Source organism: Blennius ocellaris, assembly GCF_963422515.1.
Source record: "Blennius ocellaris genome assembly, chromosome: 21".
Classification (NCBI taxonomy): Eukaryota; Metazoa; Chordata; class Actinopteri; order Blenniiformes; family Blenniidae; genus Blennius; species Blennius ocellaris.
The window spans coordinates 14,340,420-14,362,017 of NC_137670.1; the positions used below are offsets into that span (position 1 = coordinate 14,340,420).

The following is a 21,598-nucleotide window of genomic DNA, read 5'->3' on the forward strand; positions in this document are numbered from 1 at the left end:
AAACAACAAACAAAGGAATCCAGGCAGCATCAACAGTTAGACATGCAACACATACAGTACATTCAAACAGATCGCTTCAATCGGTGCATTTTCAGAGTGGAAACAAATCCTCATTACTCACTATATATCACTATTATGTGTTTTGGTTTTGTTTTGTTTTGTTTTTAAAAGAATGGTGTGCCAAGTTCCCAAGCAGCAGGAAAAAAAATACATCAAACATCAATGTTAAGTGTCAGCTGTAAAGGTTACAACAAGACAAGCTGTAAATGGAGGAGCAACAGTGTTGAACATGGGGTTTTAAAGTGGAGCATCAAATAATCCATCGGTTAACAGTCTGTTAAGGTCACAAAGTCAGCAATACAATTATCACAGGTATCATACACAGGAAAATTGAGAAAACACAGGTAAACAAATAAACAAACATTTAGTCTGAGCTCACAGATGATCTGAGAGGAGTTAACAGGCTCTATAGCTCCTCTCCTGTGTGTTTATTATCAGTGAGAGTCATTTTGTGGATTATACAGTCGGCCTGGAGGCAGCTGCGCTTGATCTTGGTGCGTTTGTGGCTTTCTGTCACAATAAATTGAAGCATCTTCTCCAAACCACTGAGAAAGTGAGATGGACACTCCTGGTATTTCAGGGGCTTGTGCAACGGAGGGCATGTGCAGCAACCAACAATGTAATAACATAATACCTGCCACTACTGTAATAATTTTTGTTATTTTAGATATAACAGAGCCAATTATGTAATAGCTTTCAGTAAAATAGAAGTTAAAATTGCATTGCCATCATTGAAAAAGGGTAGTGCACAGAATGTATCCTCAATAAATAGGAGAAGTTTGCCATCCATTATGCATCCTTTTGATAAGCAAATTGTGCAACAACTGCTATAAAAATGGACAGAATTGCAAACAAAATGCATATTCATGCACATTACTGGCCTCAGTTATCAAATGTTTTTTATGCAATTTTAATAATGTAACAATTTATGGTGTTACTTAAATTTAATTAAACTGTTTTTATTAAACTATATAGGCTACGGCATGTTAAGACCTATTACCTATTTCCTGTAACAAATCAATTAAACTCAAACATTAGAAAACCTGATTATTTTCCTCATTGAAATATTAATAAACATGCATTTGTGGGACTAACAGTATAATAGTTGCACCAACAGCCCAGCAAGAATATCAATATGCAAAGTTTGTGTGATTCTGTGTAATGGGCCTTTCCTTCTTTTGTGCGAGCTGCCTTCCTGACCATCTCACAACAATAATGGACAGGAAATAAAGAATATAATTAGCTTGTATGTCAAAAACTAAAATGCATGTGCATTAGGACAAAGTTTTAAATCAGTGTGTAACTGCAAAATAAACAGAAGCAGTCACGCAGGTCTCGGTGGAAAACTTGCCTGCTTTGTTTTGGCTGCAGAAAGGAATCTGATGACCTTTCATCGTGCCGAGGTACAAGGTTTCATGAAGTGAATAATTAATGCAGCAGCTAAGTGGTTTGGACACATGGCTATGTAGGTCATGTAAATACACCGTCACACCTCCACCATAACAGTTTCATTAAGTCTGTGCCGGAATAACAACGAGGTCGAACTAAAACAGGCAATGTGCTCTTAGGTGATCACTCACATTTTTTGCACCCGCACTTCTTTATCCTCTTGGGGTCGGTGATGTCGTCGTGGCAGGCCTTACAGTAAAACAGAGCCCTGTGGACAAAAGACAAGAGTGGAAAACAATTCGTCTGCACATCTTATATATGAGCAGTTTAAGCTAGATTCAGATGACATAATCGAGAGAAATGTATTCCAGGTATTGGTCAATCCGTTACATGAGATGGAACAAAAGTCCAGAAACTGCAGCGTTTCTTTAAAAATCAAGTGAAGCTTTGATTTATCATCAGAAGCTGCAGTAAGTCCCATGTTTATTAAGTCACAACAGCAATGTTTTTCCTACATTTTATAACTCACTGACAGTTTGATTTATCCTCAGATCTCAATGATTACCTCTTTACTTCTTTGGCATCGCTGGCGATGAAGAAGCCCAAGGTCCCTTCCTCCATTTTCACGTGGTTTCCAGGGTTTATCAGGGTGCTGCGAGGATCCGCAGAGCAAAGATGTCACGGCACAAAGTTATATCACAGAATCTGCGCCGCTCGTAATCACTGGCGGCGGCACAAGCTGCCAGGATTAGTTTCCCAACTCATTTGGCAAGACCGCCTCTGTTTATCAAATGAAGTAGATGAAATCAGAGAGCAGAGACACTTCAAAAGGCGGCAAATGAGCAGCAATAGTCCCAAAAAGAAATAAAAAAAACAAAAAACAAGTAAACCAAAGCTTAAAGAAGCCAACTGCCACCTCATTACATTTGTGAGGATGTTATCAGAGCTCTGTGAAGTCTGTAAATAAACCCGTTCAGGCACCAGTTTAACACAATTCTGTGTTTGCAGTCAAACAGGGAAGCGACTCCAAGTTGCTCCGTCGCTGAAATTAAATAGTGACAGGAAACACAGCGCATTAAAGTTTTTGCATTCATGAATTTTAATGGGCCCCACTTACCTGCTCTCCCTTTGATCAGACTTGTACTCTATGGCGATCAGCAGCAGTTTCAGCTTCACGTAGCAGAGCCTGCGATGCAGAATCAGTGTCATTAGACCTCACGCCAGCAAAATATTTGTCGTTTTCAGAAATCTCCTTATAGTTGTCACTGTTTCAGACTTTGAGGCCTCATTTATATTTGCAAGGTTGGAAACGTTCTTTTTTTTTTTCCCCCTTCCTTTCTAATCTTCAATGTGACAGCTTATTTTCTTTAATTAATTTCACTTTTATTCGTATTCCGTTGTTAAATTACCTGCTATTGTTTGTAGTTGTGTGTGTGTTTGTGTCTGTGCATGCACACGTCTACATGTCATACATATATGTACAAAATATAGATTATATATTGTTGTATGATATTTGACAATTACCTTTTTCTTGTCTAATTACTGCTGCTTTATTATAACATATAAACATAAATAACATTATTATTTTATTATTATTGCCATCGAGTTCCGTTAAATGTGCCTATGTGTGCATGTCAAAGCTGTTTAACAGCAAAAACCAAAGTACTCTGTATCCATACACTTAGAAATGTATAAATTTAAAAAACTTAATTTTTGGGGGATAAAATTCAAGATTCTTACTCGCAAATGACTGGAAAGGACAAACCCACGAAGGCACTGGACAGATACTCCGTGTACATCTCATTGGCCACGCCTTCCAGGTAATACTTCTGCCATGTGTCTTCCTCAATCTGCAACGAGGAGACGAGCTCATATCTCCACAATACACACACAAAAGAAGAAGTAATACCAGCTCAACTGACTCTTTTCAACTTCCCTCTCACTCACCAGATGCTGCATGCAGGCCACATCTGGGAGTTACCATTACTCTCCATTCAAGACTGTTGTATAAAGGCCAACTTTACTTCAAAACCTAATCCAGGGAGCACAGGTGGGGGACTCTTGGTGGCTACCTTGATGAAGGACCTCATGGAGAAGAGGTTGGCCAACATGGTGGAGAGGCCCTGAGCCAGGCAGCTCTGAGCGATGAAGCCCAGTTTCAGCTCCGCCAGGCAAATGGCGTCGTCTCCCTCCTTCCAGTTCCAGCTGGGGATGTTCAGAAGGTGGGCCTGAGGGGGAGAAACACAGGATGTAACGGTTTACGTTAGTTTATGACAACTCAATAATTAAGACAAAATGCGTCGATACAGAAGAAACAAACATTAGAGTCCGACTCTCAAGACGATCGTATTTGAAGAATACAAACCTTGTTGTGGTACTGCAACATCTGGGTGATGATTCTGATCTTTGGATGGTAGTTCTTGATGGATATCACCCTGAGGCGGGAAAGACAAGGACAAAACAAGGTTTTACATATGCAACTTGTTTTCATCTATTCACTCACCCTTTAAGTTTTCAGGACATTTAGATTGTTAAAAAAAAAAGTTTTATTCTCACAATAACTTTCATATTCTTAATATTTACAAAAACAAGAAATAAAAATCAGGGGTGTCCGCAAAGAGAAAACTATATGATTTAGTAGAGAAACTCAATACAGGTGAAGGATTTCAATGAAATCTTCATATTTGGCCACCAACTGCAACACTCTGAACACACTGACTTATCCCTTTGTATATTAAAAAGCCGATAACCCCTGGGATCATGCTGGGGGAAAATTAAAAAACCATCTTTATTGATAAACCACCCTTCATACATGCAGTCACGAACACAGCAGTCACATTATACTGTGTGTATAATGCGTGAAAGACGTGAAGGACAGAGATCCTACAGTACCTCATGATATTCGAAGCATCCTCAGCATCGGGATCCGCGCAGTATTTGTTGGCTAAGATCAAGCAGGCGTCAGCTGATTCAATCTGAGAAGAAACACGATGATAACAAACCCTGGTTAGTTCTTCACTATTAACCCCGAGTTTAAAACAGCCGCGGTTCACTTCTGAAGGGTGTTTACCTTGACTCTGGCCAGGTCGTGGGGGTTCAGGACGGACCCTTGGTAAAACTCGACCTGGGTGAAGTGGCGTTTGAACAAGGCTTCCAGCTCAAGATTAGGGGAAATACTGACAGTCACATGGAAATAAAAACAAAAAGATCTTACACATGTTTCTCCAAAAAAACAAAACTTTTTTTTTTTAGAGAAATCTTCAGAATCGCAAAGCACTTACTTATGAAGAAAAACAATTTCTACATTGACATCATCCCTGTCCTTGTGTAGGAAGTCTTTTAGAAAGTTGGACACACTCTCGAGTGTGATGTGACCACAGACCACGATGTGCCTGGAAAACGAGGTGCAGAGCCATAATGAAGCCAAGAGGCCAGGAGTCAGCCGCGACACACACATACAACACACACACACATACACACACACACACACACACTGGTGTTTTATCTTCGTCTTTTTGCTGGAATCAGGAGGGAAACGTGACATCATGAGCAGGAGGAGGAGGAGGAGGAGGAGGAGGAGTGAGATGGACTCTGAAGTCGGTGAAGGAGAAGGTCAGTGTGAATTTAAGTATCCAATTATAAAGGATCGATCTATTTAGATGCCGATTATGGAAACAAACTGTTTATTTCCTACAGATCACAAACTTTTACAAAATGACTCGGTATATATTCATTTATGTATTGCCTTTATCAGATTTTTTTTTTTTTTAAGTAATTTCAGGAGTTTACTTGGATGAACATTTTTTATTTGAAGTGCTGCTGTGTGTGAAGAGCCACCGCGGGAAGTCTCACTGTCCTGCAACACAGAGACTTTCCATCCACAGTCGTTCGTAAGAGAAAAACAATGAGAAGTAAACAAAGGACAGTTTGGGAAAAAAAGAAGAAGAGTGACACACTAACAACCACAATAGCGATAAACATGCTGATATTTTTACTGACTTTAATGTTCAATGATGACAATTGCAGCCTGCTGATGAAATGTTCCTACAGTGTGACTATTACCACTATTACCACTGTGTCGACTGCATATTTGTTCATCACAAAACGCAGAAAAGCTCTAATACATTGCATCAGTTCATAAACTGTTAACGCTACAAGTCATGAAGCAGAATTCAAAATTAGAAGTGACAAATCAACTGAAATGGTAAAATTGTTATGATATTTTTTACAATACCAAACAAAAGGATGGGCAAAAATGTGGTTTAGAAAAGTTTCTTAAACCAGATTTTTTCTTCACAACAAAAAAAAGTACGAGTACCAGAAGAAGTGAAAGTACTGCTACTACAAGTCATAGTTTATTTAAGGCACTGGCAGAATGCCCCTGTATTCATGGGTAGTTAACAGCTGTATGGAGGTCTAGGTACATAACAAAGGAATATTTTGACATCCTGGGAAATGTGCTTATCTGTTTTTAATGCCGAGATTTAGAACAACAAAATCAATGCCATGCATGATGAGCTTAGTTCTGTCTGATTTTAATATGAGACGTGGACAAAGCTAAAATACAGTTGAATGGAGTTTGATAGCTGTAGTTTCCGTTATATAATATTGGGAATTAATTCTGACATGTTAGTCAACTAGTAGTATGGATTATAAAAATGAGCCGTTTCCTCGCTGGCATTATTAGCGTTGCACTGAAACAATAAAATGTGGGATGAGCTGCCCTACTGGATTTATATTTCACACAGCGGCATGACAGTCCAATCCTAACTCTCAGCAAGAAAGCTCATCCCAGCGTTTTCCACTCTGTCAAAGTTTTCCTCTAAACTCAAGGTTTTCTGTCGTCCTGAAGGTGTAGGTCAGACTGAAGATTAAGGCCAAGAGTGTTCGAAAAGCAAAGCATGGAAACTAAAAAATAAACCAAACAAACAACAGAGCAAAGTTTTTCAAGCGCAGAAAAACTGGAAATTAAAAGGACAAAAAAGCATTGTGATGCAGGCGATGGCACACAGGACTAAATGAATGAGTGTGGCATTTCATTCTGAGCTGAAAATATAGAGACGTTTTATTAGCAGTATGTATTAAATAATTGAGAATAAATATTTACAATTTATCAAGATATCTTCAATTAAGCTTAGGTTGTGCTCCCAATTGTGCATTAAACACACAGAACTTCAGGTAATTTAATAATAAAAGTAACATGATTGTATTTATTAGACCTAAAACAAGTTTTTTTTCTTTTTTCTTTTTTCAATTTTCTTTTTGTCAGCTTCAGATTGGAGGTTTTGGAAGGGAGAAGATGGGTGAAGAAAAGAAAATGAAATACACTCACAGACACAACTTTGTCACATACATGTACTGACATTCAGCAGACCAAATACAAATAATACACGACAAAACATCCAGGATTTGTCTCATAAGACAAACTGTGGCTTGTGTCATTGTGGTGGGAAGAGATTGCTATTATTTATTTAAAAGGCTGTTATTTAAAAAAACAAAAAAAAGAATTTACCAAGTTTGTATTCGAACTCTATTTGTACAGATAACAATAATAATAATAATAATAATAATAATAATAATAATGATTGTTGATGACAGCAGATTAAGATAAATAATTGAGCCATAAAAATATTAATTTAAATTGAATATTAAGTGTTTTCAAAAGCCAAATAAAAATGACTCCAGTTACTCAATGTGTACACAATTCATACAAAACTTATATTCTAACAATTTACTTTCTGTATGTATTTACTGTATTTAAAACACAGTACCTTGATTTCCAATGATTTAATAGACATAATGGTGAAAATTGAAGGATATTTTTCTGCACATTTGGAATAGTAGAATAAAGGCCTTTCAATCTATCAAATTATGTTTTTTGATAAAGATGTTCTTCTTTCTGCGTTGACATTTTACTAGTTCAGCTACTTCTCGCACCACCATCAAGTATCATCAAGTTACTTGTGGATACATTGAGTACAGTAAACATGACACAGCCTACTTTAGACTAAAAAACATTTCAGTTCAGTAATATTTCCTCACTAAACATGTTTTTTTTTAATCCCTTTCAAGAGGAAAAAAAACAGTATAATACATGAGAAAATCCTGCATGTACTACATTTGAACACAAGATAACATCTATAAAACTGCAATGAAAAATATCCATCTTAACAAGCGATTTTCTGTCTATTTTTCAGCCCCCAGAGTCTTATTTTTCAAAGATTTGGGTAAAAGAAAATCCCCCTAAAGTATATATTCATTAAAAACTATGAGATACAGTTTGCAGATTTCTTATCCAAACAAGACATTTAGGACTCAGTAACAGACCAAATAAAAACGCATGTTGAGATGGAGATGTCGTTGCAGAGTACAAAAAAAGCAGACAAGCAGCAATGACGGCTTGTACACATATAAAAAGCAGTAGCAATACTGTACAACAAACACATTAATCATGGCCAAGTTCTTCAGTCACAGTGTGACTTCAGTGTTAATTGAGATCATTACATCTCAAAATCACCCGTTTCGTATGTCACCTCTTTACAAGAGGCCCACTTGAGTCACACAAAACCACACCGGTACAAGTATGCTGTGTTCTTTTTTTCTATTTATTTATTTATTCTTTATTTGTTTGACTTACTTTCTGCCTCTGGTCGAGTTATAACTCCCTCCATATTTCTTCCGATTAAGGATGAGAGCAGCAATTTCTGGCACGTAGCGAGCAAACATGGCCTACATGCATGGAAAAGAAAAAGAAAAGTGCATGCAGAGAAGGTTCTACTGCGGCGGAGGCAGTAGAGCCTCCGTGAATACTTACTTTCTCCCATTAACCGCACTATAGGAACCACCATATTTCTTGCGGTTTCCTATTAACTCTATGATTTCAGGGACGTAGCTTGCAAACATGGCCTAAGGAGAAGATAGGAGACAGAAGAAGAGACTAAAAAAAAGACAAGCAAGGAAGAGCAGGTCCTCTATTTTTAGCTTTAAAGGAATCCGTTAAGTCTGAGAGAAGGAAGCGACTGCGCGTGCAGACGTGGTTTTTAGTTTTAGGTTGTAACGGGAAGCCCAAGAGAGGAAATCAGAGACGTCCTGCTCAAACTGAGAGAATGTAACCTGACGTTTGACCACGGTTACATTGCAAGTGTTGAGAGAATAAAGAATGGAAATGGGGGGGGGGGGAGGAAATAGAAAGGCTATAATATTTACAGATACTGGAGGAATAAAGGAGAAAAATGACAGCTGATGAGTGGCATGTCGATCTGCAGCAGAAAAATCAGAATCATCAAAATCAAGAAGAAGCCTTATGTGCCATGTTTTGTCCAACAAACACACACGTCGGGTTGATTTGAATATCACAGCTCAATGGATGGCAGACACTCACTGAACTCAACTTTTTTTCATACTGTTTTACAATATTTGATCTATATCTGAACAAGTTTGCTCTCACTGCACTAATCCTTATCAGATAACATACAAACAGCCCATTAAATGTAACACATAGTGCTATTTATGAAGCAAGTAAACTGCATACAGATTACAAACTCTTAAATTAGTTTGCATATTGCATAGAAAACTATAGTAACAGACCTGGAAAACTACACACTGGTTTGTTTTAAGGCTCTAAAGGACAAAAAAAGTTTGGAAAACACAATGCTAGACTCAAAAACATCCTACTTTAATCAAATGCATTATTAGGAAAACCTATTTTATATTGCTGCGATTTAAAATTAGCTTCATTAAAGTCTGTCAAAGTTCCTACTTCCCGGTTTCCCACTTTGAGAGCCTTTCCACTTATTTTTCCAGCTTCTCAGCGACTCGTCAATGACAGATTAGAAGTTCTCCCTCTATGTCGGACAGTGCAACGATTCCAGTTAATTGCTAAATGACAATCTTGCACAATTAGTCTGAAATAAGTGTTTGAATTAAAAAAATGACATAGCATGCACTGATTTCTGCACACAAGTAAGCATGACATAATTCTAAAACTGTTGGTTCACTGTTCATTTATTTATTTGGACCATCAGCTATTTCATCTATGTCTGTTTTTACAAATCTAGCCTTGCATTCTATACGATCAACTCAATCTAATGTATTATATACATATTAAATACATTAATCATGAATACATTTTATTTTTAACAGACTTTGCAGCTGAATTAAATCTATTTTGGCTGATTTTAATTTCACTTACAATACATTTTTTTACACTATTTACTCCTTTTTGTGCTTGTGGATATTAGTGTAATAGATTATAGAGTGTGAGACAGCTACATCCATGATGCCGGGTTATATAAATCATCCTCGCCTCACTGTGTTTGTTGGAAGGAGGGGATGGGGGTGGGGGTCACCTGAAACCCATGGACTTATACTATACATTTAATCACAGATGCAAAAAAAAAATACTCTACAGTTCCAAAGGCAAGTAAAATGCACTAAAACAGGACTTAATATTGTATTATTATACTTGAATAAAAGCTGTGATAAAGCAGACAAGTCAAATATCATGTGACGCCTCAGCATAAACAACAACTGAGGGGAATCCAACACCAGGCTGGAAAGTGACGTGTGATGGAGGATTTTTAAAGCAGGAGTAAGAAATGAGAGGGTTTTTTTACCAAACCACCGAGGATGAAGAAGACCATAAACAGGCGGCCCAGGGTGGTTTTTGCATAAACATCTCCATAGCCAACAGTGGACATTGTAACCATGAGCAAGTAGACACATTCCCAGTAGGAAAGCGCCTGGGAATTTTGGAAATTTTCCCAAGGATCCCCTGAGTTTTCCACCTGGAACAGAAGTGGAGATGTGAAGCAAGGTACTGACAAGTGTTTTTTTTTTTTTTTTGGTTTTTTTTTTTTAAATACAAGACAAGAAACATAGAAGATTTTGAAGAACCACCACACCTTGGCCTCAGGCTGAATAGCTGCCGCCGACTTACCAAATGAATGAAGCCTGCTGCGGTTAGCCATGTGCTTATGAAGATTGAACACAGGTTCACCAGCTTAATGGAGTTGCTAGTTCAAGAAAAGGTCACATATTAGCTCTCGGTTATTATTGACGTGGCATCACACAAGTAGCTTTAACTGGAAGCAGCCAAACGAGTCGGTCCAAGCATGAACATGCACTAAAGATAAAGATCATTATTTTATTGTGACAAAATGTTAAATGTGTGTGTGCTACAAATAAAATGCATTATTATAATATTTTACTGTTTATTATTGAATGTGTATGAGATTGTAGTCCACACTTTGTTTGTACTGATGCTATGTTAAAGTGAAATTTTGCTCTATTTACGTCATTTAAATTCATCTTTAATACATTTCCAACAACTTTCCATTCAAAATCCACTAAATGTACCAGTTAGGCTGTAAAGGGCTGTAAATTTAAATAAACCCATATTGAGAGCAAAAGACAGCTTCACCGTGCTTTTAGGATTTATAGGTACGAGGTTAATACAGTATATATCTTATAACTGTGCGGTTCTTCCGTGACCTCTGTCCACTTCTTCTATGTTCTGTTCCGGCTTTGCCGTCATCTGAGCGGAGATTACGCTTAAACATTTTTGTTGCTCTATAAGCTCTTCCTGACATCTGTGCAAAATGCTTCCATGCTAAGCAGTTTCATTCAAGACTGCACGATACAGCGCAAGATAATGAGGCCAGCATGCAGAGCACAGCGTGAGACCCACTGCGATACGGAGGACAAAATGTTAAAGCGTCGTTCGGAAATTGAAAAATTAAATCAAAGCAACATCCATGCTTGTTGCTAAATATATATATATATATATTTATATATATATATATATATATATATATATATATATATATATATATAAAATCGTGCAAAATGAACATACAAAACATTATAAGGCACAGAGAAACAAGCTGAAGACGAGACGTTTGCACACTTACCTTGTCTTGAGTATATTCAAAAATTGCAAAATTTCTGAGAACTGTATCAACCTTAAGGCCCTTAAAAACCTCAAACCTGTGGAAAGAAAACCATTAAAAGAAATTACAACAGGTTCCAGCCGACACATCACAGACATCTGATCGCAGTTTCTTCAACAATACCTTTCATACTTTCGTCCATGTTTATCAGTTTCAGTGGATTCATTTTCACAAAAATTGTAGATTCCAACCCCAAAAGCACTGTATATTAACCAACAACAAAAAGAAATGTGGAAAAACTTGCACATAAGCTCAGCATCCCAGATATCTCGTCTTCTCTACCTGATACACTCCTCATTCCTGGATGAAACTGAGCATGTATGAAATGAAAACCTGGATTAAAGTGAAGACAGGTGGACAGTGTCACTCCAAACTGAATGAGAAAACACACGTGACTGGGTATGTATGAAAGGGGGGGGGGGACCTGTTGAAGGTCGACTCAACACCAACAAATCAACAGCGACAACCCGGGACTGCTGAGCTGTATCATGCATGTGAGATTTCAATCATCTTTTTATGTATTTCATTTAAGCCGAAAGCGCCTCAGGAATCCCATCTAATCAAACAAAACATGAATTCCTGTTTGAAACAACTAAACTAAAAAGAATCTCCCAGAACCTAAAAGCCAACTGATTCATAGTTAAAAAAAAAAACAACCAAAAAAACAAAACAAAACATGCAAACAAGTAAAAGCCACTTCAGCCAAGTGAGCAATTAAGTAAAATCCATCTCCACGTGCACTTAATGGGGACAAATTTCCCCGCTGGAGTGGATTTGAACAGATGCCAAATGACACAAATCAAACAAACAACAAAAAAAAAAATCGTTCATAAAGTGAAATCATGGTTTGCCTCGACAACGCCCAGTTTTTTTTTCCCCATTTCAAGGGTAGGGTTTGCCTACCCTTGAAATGCATTGAGCATAATGCACATCAAATCCTGAACCCGCTCCAGCTGAAACCGAGACCAAAAGAGTGCTGGACATGCCAGCGTGTGGCTTTAGAGGAGATTCCCCTCCTTTTCCCACGTCCAGTCGTTCTTACCCCAGTAGGAGATTACATGGAAGCATGCACCGAAGCTGTAGCAGAGGCTGTCCTGGTCCTCCTTGTCGGCGACCTGGCCGTGGCCCATCCTGACCCTGTAGCCCTTCTGGAAGAGCTCCCCGGTGGATTTCTTGCGTCTCCTTGTATTGGAAACAACCTGAGAGTGTGCGCCGCCGTCGGCGCCCCTGTACACTAACATCTTAGTGGGAATCATGTCTAGAAAGTTTCAAGTCCCCCCCTCTAAAAAATCAAAATCAAAAAATAAATCTTTACAGCGGTGTGTCGGTCTGCATCACATAGAAGCAAAATTTGCCCCCAAAAACAGGAAAAAACAACACAAACACAGCTGCTTCCATGATACTTGCACCCAACAGGCTGGCTTCAAGCATGTCTCCTTTTAAAAGAAGCCTTTTGCCGTGAGTTGCGTCGGACCTTTATAGTATCCTCGCGGCCATCGGGTCCATCCAGCGAGCTTAAAGCAAACCCTTTCCCCATCAGGATATTAGAGTTTAAGCTCCTTTAGGATTCATCCAGGGAAAGGAAGAGGCCAGACCCCAGAGTCTGTCCATCAGCTGCCTTCACAACGTAACCTACATCTCATCTGCGTAACACCGCGGCTGCTGCTCAACCCAGCGATTTTCATTCTCTAATCTTGGACAAGAACAGCGTGTGTCTCTGTCTCACGTCCACAACAGGAAGCAAGTCATGTGAACAGCCGGCGGAGCCATGTGTGTGAGAATGAGACGCTTTTGGCAATCATTGCGTTTTTCTATGGATTTAGCGATTTCACAATAATCCCTAAATGAAACACAGCTGATGTAATAACTCTTATTGTAGCCGATGTTCGAAATAAATGCACAGCGGGAAAAAAATGTCACTGGAAAAATAAACCCACTGATTGAAAATAATGTTAAAGCTCCATCACACTCACTGATTCAGAAATGAGACATTTGTGAGTGACAAATACAAATACTGAACTTACTGAGAAATATTTAAGACTTCTAAATCAAAATAATCGTTGAATATTAACTGAGATCGACATTTAATAGTATGATTAGCAACCAAAAAAAAAAACTTAAAAAAACTTCAAATAGCCTGTTAAAAATGTATGTTTTTGAATGATAACAAAAACTAATATGTATTTAAAAAACAAAACAAAACTGAATTCTAAACAAAGATGCTTAGTTTGTAAACATGTATCAGCGGCTTCTTCTTCTTCTTCTTCTTGTTCATTTTGGCATCCGTAAAGTTGCACTACCGCCATCTGCTGGTTCCAGCTAGTCTATTCCATTCCCATCACTCGAAAGAAAGAAAGAAAGAAAGAAAGAAAGAAAGAAAGAAAGAAAGAAAGAAAGAAAGAAAGAAAGAAAGAAAGAACCATCTAACCTCTCAATGCCACTGACCATTTCTATACTACTCCTTCACTACATGAATCTTCTCGGAGGTCTTCCTCTATTCTTTCTGCCCAAACTGACCAAATTCTGCGTCCGTCCCACTTTAGCTTGAGAGATCTGAAGCTGGTCTGTGATCAGTATCAGGCACCGAGATGTTGGCAGCAGATCCTTTACGTCCCATGAGTTACAAAGTGGAGCCTCCATGATGCAAAGTGCATCAATGAAGCTCTGACCGCCCGTGACCCCGGTCACTGCTTTTAATCCCTGTTGCACTGCAGGACAAAATGTTCGCTTTGCTTCCAGATGCTGTAAATATCCCACTCACTTACAAATAGCATCATAAAGGGACAATTTGCTGTATTTACTGACGTGTGGGTTAAAACTAGTTTTTAGAAACTCAACAAAGATTTCCAACGACACTGAGAACTGTGTCTCACTTTCTTTATAAACATTATAGAGCTAAATGTTAAAACTACATAGTTTTGCAAGTGAAATCAAAGAACAATCAAACTGGTAAGCTCTGGGGGTGCTAACCATCATCCTGTCAATGATTTTCCATTTTAAGACCCTTCTATAAAGTGAATTTAATACTAATTGCCTTATTATTTCTTCCCGAACATCATCTCGGTAGGGGAAAGTCGCAACATGCGGCTTCCATCAAAATACCAATATCTTATTTGGAGGAGTGATACTGCAGTTGATTTATTCTCACTGTCAGAGACAAATGTGTTGTTTATATTAACGCTTGCAGGAGGTCAAACTTTCAGCTTGCCGATACAGAAACCGAGGACAAACACTGCTATTAGTCCCTGCAGGTTGGTTCTGCGTCAAACGTCTGGAGGCGTATTCAAAGCCACGTCCAGAAGCGTGTGTCGTGTGTGTCGTGCTCACTCCTGCGGGTCGGCGGTGCATGAATGAGCCTGTCAAGCGTGAGAGGGAATATTAGTGCCCAGCTTGACTGTGTCCGCGTGTCGAAATTTCCGGGCAGCGGGAACGTTGGGCTTTCTGATCGGAGCGGAGAGTTTGACAGCTGCGAGCTGAGCTGGCTATGACCTCATCACCTGTTTGACCTCCGTTTCACAAAACACACAATCAGCCCCTAATCCGTCGCCACCAATCACTCACCAAACCGCACTGAGACAGATTAAGCTCTCATTGGGGGGGGGGGTTGTGTTGTGTTTTCATCTTCAGTGTGCAGTTTGAGAATCCATACTCTTTTCTTTGGAGTGAAAATGTGGCTTCAGAGAATCAGCAGGAAGCTCACAACTTAGTCCATGAGAAATGCAGCCAAAACAATCACAGCTATCACAATTCAGCAAGTAATCAACCACTTCCATGTTACAATTGTTTAAAAAAAACCAATGCAAGTACATCCTCAGAAGCCTTCTGTTGTTTGTATCAGGATGAATGACAAGAAAATAGTATCATAAAGCTGCTGGATTCCTATAATAGGTTGTAATTAATAACTTTTTTAATGAAAATACCAAACATGTGCCGATATCTTACAAATAATAATCTGCTGTTGTCTCGTTATTTTTCACCATTAGAAGGTATAACTGGACACAACAGGAGATGTTTTTAAACTTCATTATGCACCATGGGGAACTTAAGAACAATTCCAATACAATGATACACTGAGTTCTGAAGAAGCACACCACGTTATTATAGATTAAAAAAACAAACAAACACATATTAATGATCAAATACATGTATCTTGATAATTTCATGAATAAATGACCACAATAAAACCAAAACAATCAGACCAATCAACTCACTAAGGCACAATCTACATACCAACAAATATAAAATGCTAACAATGGACCCATTTGGCCACTAGATGGCAGCAGCAACCAGCACTACTCCAGCTTCAGTCACACATCAGCTGAGAAACATACAAAAAACGACACATACACATTATGCAACTGTACCAATCAGACCCATCAGTCCCCATCAGATTGTCTCAAAGGATCTATAGGAGAAGGTGTTCATGTTAACAGACAGTCAGATAGGATACGTGATCGGTTTGCTCCAAAGCTGAATGGGAAAAAAAAAAAAAAAAAAAAAGCTCTGATAGGAAACTAAAACAACCTTATTAATCCTCTAATTCCTCACAGGCCTCTTCGAGTGATGAGCTTCACACATTTAGTAGATTGACTTCTATTTTGACCCACAACAAAGCCTATTGCCTGTTTTAATCCATTCATGTACTATTTGAGTATTGCAGGTTTCTCTGCTGTGGTGAAGGGCAGGTGAAAGACGGCTCACACCCGACGCTCTCCGGCCTCCACACACGGAAAAAACAACATGGACTCAATCACCCTCGAGAGATGTTCAATATTTGATACTGTTGTCGAGAAAACCAGCATGAGTTCTCTAAATAAAGCTCATAAAGTTTATGAGTAATCATGCAAAGTAACTTTTCATGCTGAGTTTTTTGTTTTTTGGGTTTGTTTTTTTTAATTGCACTATTTCCACATGCATGTCATGCGGCATTCCAACGTCACTTCAGGACAAAAGTATCAAACTTATTTGGTAAAAATGGTCAGTGTGCCACACAACACAGAATTTCGCTCTTTTTTTGTTTGCAGACATAGTGGTGGGCAGAGATTAAGAGGGGTGTGTGTGGGTGTGTGTGTGTGTGTGTGTGTGTGTGTGTGTGTGTGTGCGTACATGTGTGTATGCCACCTTACCAAGCCAGCTCCTGTTGAGATACACCGACACGAACACCGGGGGCACCGTGAAGAAGTCCACCACCGAGTTCACCTCCAACCAGAACCACAGCTTGTCGTTGGCAGCGATGAACTGTGCAAACAAGATACTTTTAAAACTTAAACAGAGCGAATACAAAACCTTACCTTGTCATGCAGTTGTGATAACATGAGTTTGGCTTACACGGAGGCCAAAGTACAGCAAGAAGAAGACGTTGAATGCCATGTCGATCTGCAGCGTGAAGTCTTCGTAGAAGTTCTGACACGACTCGATTGGACTATTGAAGACAAAAAAAAAAGAATTTCCATGATAATGGGGAGGGTACAGTCACGGAAGTGTCAGAAGTTGTGAAATCTTTCTTTTTACAAGTGTAATTTATCCAAAATTAAACCCAAAAGATGCATTTTTCTTTTCCTGAAATGCATTTCTTTACCATTTCCAATAAAGGAGAAGCATTAAGAGTTCCAAACAGTGCAAGTTGTTTTGTTTTTTTCCCAAAGGATTTTTCTGTTGAGAAAGAGCATGCATATATAGTAACACAAGCAATAACTTGTTCATATTCCTCATTAACCCTTAAATAACTGCAAAGCAATCTGCTGGAGGAATCCTTTAAAATCCACTTTTTTTTTCCCACCATCTCGTTGACATTTGATATGAATATTCAGTGGATGGAGGTGCAGCACCAAAGCAGTAGTTTAAGGGTTAAACGGCATGCAGGGTTCGTGTCTGCTTTCATAAATTCAGGCAGCCATAGCAAATGTTAGCAATGCAGTGAAGTCTCACCCTCAAAACGCTTGTATCTGGCACGAGAAATTCAAATAAAGAGAAATAATTAACCACGTAAAAAGTAAATGTGAGAGGTTAGAATGAAGTATTAGTATCCACGACCTGGAAGTTGAAAGTATATCCGACTACTCACTCTGCACATTCAGAAATGAACACCAAAGTGAAAGAAAACAGTTAATTGAAGTTATTTCACAGCAGCAATGTGGAAGAGTTACAATAAGAATGAACAAAAAAAACCAAAAGCAAAAACAAGCCGATTTCTCTATTCGAGAGGAAATAATGATTAGTTGTGTTAAAATGAAAGTTAGCACTGTCATGAAGCAGTTACACTATGAAAAAATAAAAAAATATCCTTTTTTTAATTATTAAAATGAGGGTTGTGGGTTTGGGAAGATGCAGATTTGACTACTTTATTAGCTGAGGTGAATGATTCTTCCGCAGGTTCACCAATGAAAACCTTGTTACGACTTTTGCTTCCTCGAGATATTCAAGTTTGATCGTCGTCGATCCCAGGGCCTCACTAAACCATCCAGTCGGTAGGAGCGACGGGCGGCGTGCACAAAGGGCAGGGACTTAATCAACGTGAGCTTATGACCCGTGCTTACTGGGAATTCCTCGTTCATGGGAAATAATTACAATCCCCAATAAGCCAAATAAATATGGACGACCTTTGGACGACCTGCTATAATTACCAGGGTTGTATATTGGATCTTTAGAAACTTTTCTCTTTTAATGGGGGGGTAGATAAACCAGTTATGTTGGTGAAAGCCTGTCAGATCTCACATTATTGCAACCTCAGGGTGATTTATTTTAGTTTCTGTTAAAAAAAAAAAAATCTATATATATAAATTTGTCCTCGATATTCTTAAGTGATTGTTGAAATTCGCTCAAATATTCATATAATTCCAATATATTCACTGTAAATGTAGTTATCTAACAAAATAATACCTTAAGACTTAAGATAATACCTTAAATTCAGATCAGGTCTCTCACAAGTGACTCATCATGCTTTTATTTACCTAAAACAAATCGATGGTCACAAATAATTAAAAAGAAATATCTCTTGAATAATAAATAGAAATGTTCTGTATAACTATTCTCTTTTATCAACACCAGATTTAACCTATATCTTTTTATAATAATAGTGTGATTACTCAGGCATCATAAGTAAATTCAGTTTCTCTTTTTAGCATTTTGTAGAAAGAAACCAAAGCAGTAGCTTGTTGAGAAGCAGTGCTGCTCATAGAAGCCATGGTGTGGAAATTTCTACAATAATGTGGCCGTCGTTCCACAAAAGGCGGAACTTCACGAACGGGTGGTTGTAATCAGTTTATTTGCTTGAACCCTGATGGCATCTGTTCCATCTGCGACACGAGCGCGGCTCGCCTCTGACGAGTGTGATTGGCTGAGCGGCCGGCCATCGCGGATCGGATCTCCATGAGTGCTGTGTGTCACAGCCCACGACGATTATAAGTCTCTCGCATAATAATCCTGCGTTGCCCACCTGGCCACTCTGTGGGCGCCGTGCAGCAATACACGAGGACTCTCGTCAATTATAAAGAGAAAACCGGACATTTTCATAAGTTCACAAAACCCTACTGAGACACCTGAAGTGGACAGAAGAGGACTTAAAGGTTGCAATCACCAGTTTTATGAAAAATTCTGCAATGGGCAGGTTTTGGGCCACTGGTCACATCAGGACACGAAACTTATAGTTTGAATATAACCTCCTTTGTGCTTCTTTTCTTGGGGAATAAATTCACAAAACAACCATCAGAAGTAATAAATGAGATTTCATTTACTTGACGAGGCGCTTCAGACGAGCCACATGATGCCCCAACAGCATTAAAGGGTCAGTGTGACTCACGTGAGCACTAAGAGGTCCTTCTCTTACTTTTATTTATTTTTTTTTATTTTTTTAATGCGTTCACGTGTCCTCTACCTGCAGGGTCCCTGATCCTCAAATTCATAAGCTTCACTAATGCGTCACTCAACAGCTGCGGACTCCCTCCCCGTGCAGTTTAATACCGCTCAGATTAAACCGAATTGCTTTTGTTATGTAAAAAAAAAAAAAAAAAAAGGAAAAAAAGAAAAGAAAAAATTGTCCTGGCGGAGTTCATAAAGTGACATTAAAGTCCTGGCGGGATTATTTTTGAACCGATCTGATGCTAAGCAGCGGTACTCAAATGATCTTGTGGTTTTATGATGCAGAGGGCGTCGATGTGATGAAGACTATCCGTCCTCATCTGCCTCACACACTTCATGCAGCGTCTAATAGAGATTTGTGTTAAGTCTACATCGATATATATATATATATATATTACATATTACAGCAGCTGCAGCATATTACTCTGAATACTCAAGCGTAAATCTAAGTACGACACACTGAGTTGAACTTCTATTATATTTTTCTGCGGTGAAAAGCTTTTTTCTTTCCCCCTAGGCATTTATACGTTTTGCTTAAGGGTCCTTGCATTTAGGCTATATGCCCTTTATATTCGAGGTGCTAAATATATAGAAATTATTCCCAAAAATGTAGAAATTGAAAGCCTGTAAATGTTGAAATAGCTTTTGTGACATTGACTTTTGTATCTTGTTTCTCAGCTAAATGATGTACATTGGTTTAGGGTGTAAATATATGCGAGACAATAATCCAGTGGTGAACAAGTCATGAATTCTAAAGCATATTTGTTCATATGTGCACATCACAGTAGCGTAGTGTTACCGTTGTAGCTTGAAAGTGAGATTGTACCCGGTTAGAACCCGGCTTGAGCCGGGCATAGCCTTGAGGAGATTGCATGTTCTCCCTGTTCAGAATAAAAACATGCATTTCAGGCTCATTTCAGACCCAAAGTTGCCCATAGTTGTAAAATACAGCGTCTTCATGTTATGTGTCTTCACACATTTCTTGCGAAGTCCTACAGCAGGTATAGCAGATTTTTTTTTCCAACGCTATTTGGACGTGTTTATTTCAAAATGACCGTGATGTGAACGAATCCTTCTTCCCTCCATCTCCAGGAATAGCCACCAACGTGCCGGATAGTTCTGCCCTGATTCACAGCGGTAATGACACATCAGCCCAGTAAATCCCCGTCGTGGCAGCCTGACAGGCCACACAGCAGAGGCAGACCTGCAGTGCTAAATAATTGAGTTCCAGTAGGCCTGGTTTGGACTAAGCCTGTTATGGATCAGAGACCCTCCTCGGTGGGACTGGTCCTTCTCTGCCCTTCAGTCTGAGGATCCTCGGATCAGACAGGCTCCAAGCTCTATTTAGGCACTATATTTGTTTATTTTTCGATCTTTGCAGGTCAATTTACTCTCATATTTCTTTGTAAAATTGGAATTTCTTTGTCCCTTTCTATCTTTTCACGTTATTAAGTTGTATGCTTCATAACTAAAGTGTGCAGCTTTCCTTTTAGTCACTTCACTAATGCATCAGACGTCTCTTCCTGTCGGACATTAAGGCCACATGAATATGAACTAATCCTTTAAAGATCCGCTTCACCATTTAATTGAGAAAATTCCAGGTCCGTATTTAGTACAGAAAATGTTTCGAACCTCATTCAGTTAAACTGAGACATCTGTGCCACTTGACTGGGGTATGGAGTTCAAGAACAGCCTTTACGGAAATATGATTAATGCAATTTAGTGTTCTATATTTTGCATTTGTAATACATAAGAAAAGAATTGGTTGGCTTCTTCGTAAACATACTAAATCTGTCTAGGGAGTGTTTGCAGATCAAACTGTGTTCACAATTGTTTTCTTAATTGTTTTATACGCCTGCTGAACGTGTTCTCATGCAGACAGGAAATGACTGACAGTTAGTGATGATGGAATGTAGTCTGGAGTTGACGAGTTGAAGCCAGAAGAAGAAAAACTAAGGTCAGATTTCTAATGACAGCGACATGAGCAGACCTGACATTGCACAGCCTGTAGATCAGACTGGAAACGATCAAGAATAAAGAACATTACTAGTAAAGTAAATTCATCTAAATCTGCATTCAATACTACTGTTTTGCTTTTGTTTTCAAATTCACAGCTTTACATTTTCAGTGTACGCAGTTGATCATTATTGGCATACATAGTACTGTGTATGAAGGTTACAATTTAGAAAAGTGCTTTCTAATTAAATTATAGTTGATGCATTAAATTAAAAACTGTCCATTGATATTTTTCGTTTGCACATCGATTTTTAACCACTAAGCTCTTCAAAAAAAGATACTGGTGCACCTTTTTTTCTCGCATGTTAGTGTTGTATTGGCGCTTT

General features: G+C 38.6%; 1 protein-coding gene across 3 annotated transcripts in view; it reads right to left on the reverse strand.

Moving 5' to 3' along the window:
- LOC308145394 (calcium-activated potassium channel subunit alpha-1a-like) overlaps positions 1-21,598 on the reverse strand; it is a gene marked incomplete at its 5' end in the record, with an annotated part of 87,686 nt that overhangs the window by 27,226 nt on the left and 38,862 nt on the right. For all 3 annotated transcript variants that reach the window (XM_080516814.1, XM_080516813.1, XM_080516812.1), the window contains 15 exons: positions 1,641-1,717; positions 2,015-2,101; positions 2,567-2,635; positions 3,190-3,299; positions 3,522-3,677; positions 3,815-3,884; positions 4,342-4,424; positions 4,520-4,625; positions 4,731-4,841; positions 8,264-8,355; positions 10,065-10,235; positions 10,388-10,463; positions 11,361-11,436; positions 16,526-16,637; positions 16,728-16,821. In XM_080516814.1, the coding sequence (XP_080372940.1) occupies positions 1,641-1,717; positions 2,015-2,101; positions 2,567-2,635; positions 3,190-3,299; positions 3,522-3,677; positions 3,815-3,884; positions 4,342-4,424; positions 4,520-4,625; positions 4,731-4,841; positions 8,264-8,355; positions 10,065-10,235; positions 10,388-10,463; positions 11,361-11,436; positions 16,526-16,637; positions 16,728-16,821 (1,490 nt within the window). The remainder of the gene's footprint in view (positions 1-1,640; positions 1,718-2,014; positions 2,102-2,566; positions 2,636-3,189; positions 3,300-3,521; positions 3,678-3,814; positions 3,885-4,341; positions 4,425-4,519; positions 4,626-4,730; positions 4,842-8,263; positions 8,356-10,064; positions 10,236-10,387; positions 10,464-11,360; positions 11,437-16,525; positions 16,638-16,727; positions 16,822-21,598) is intronic.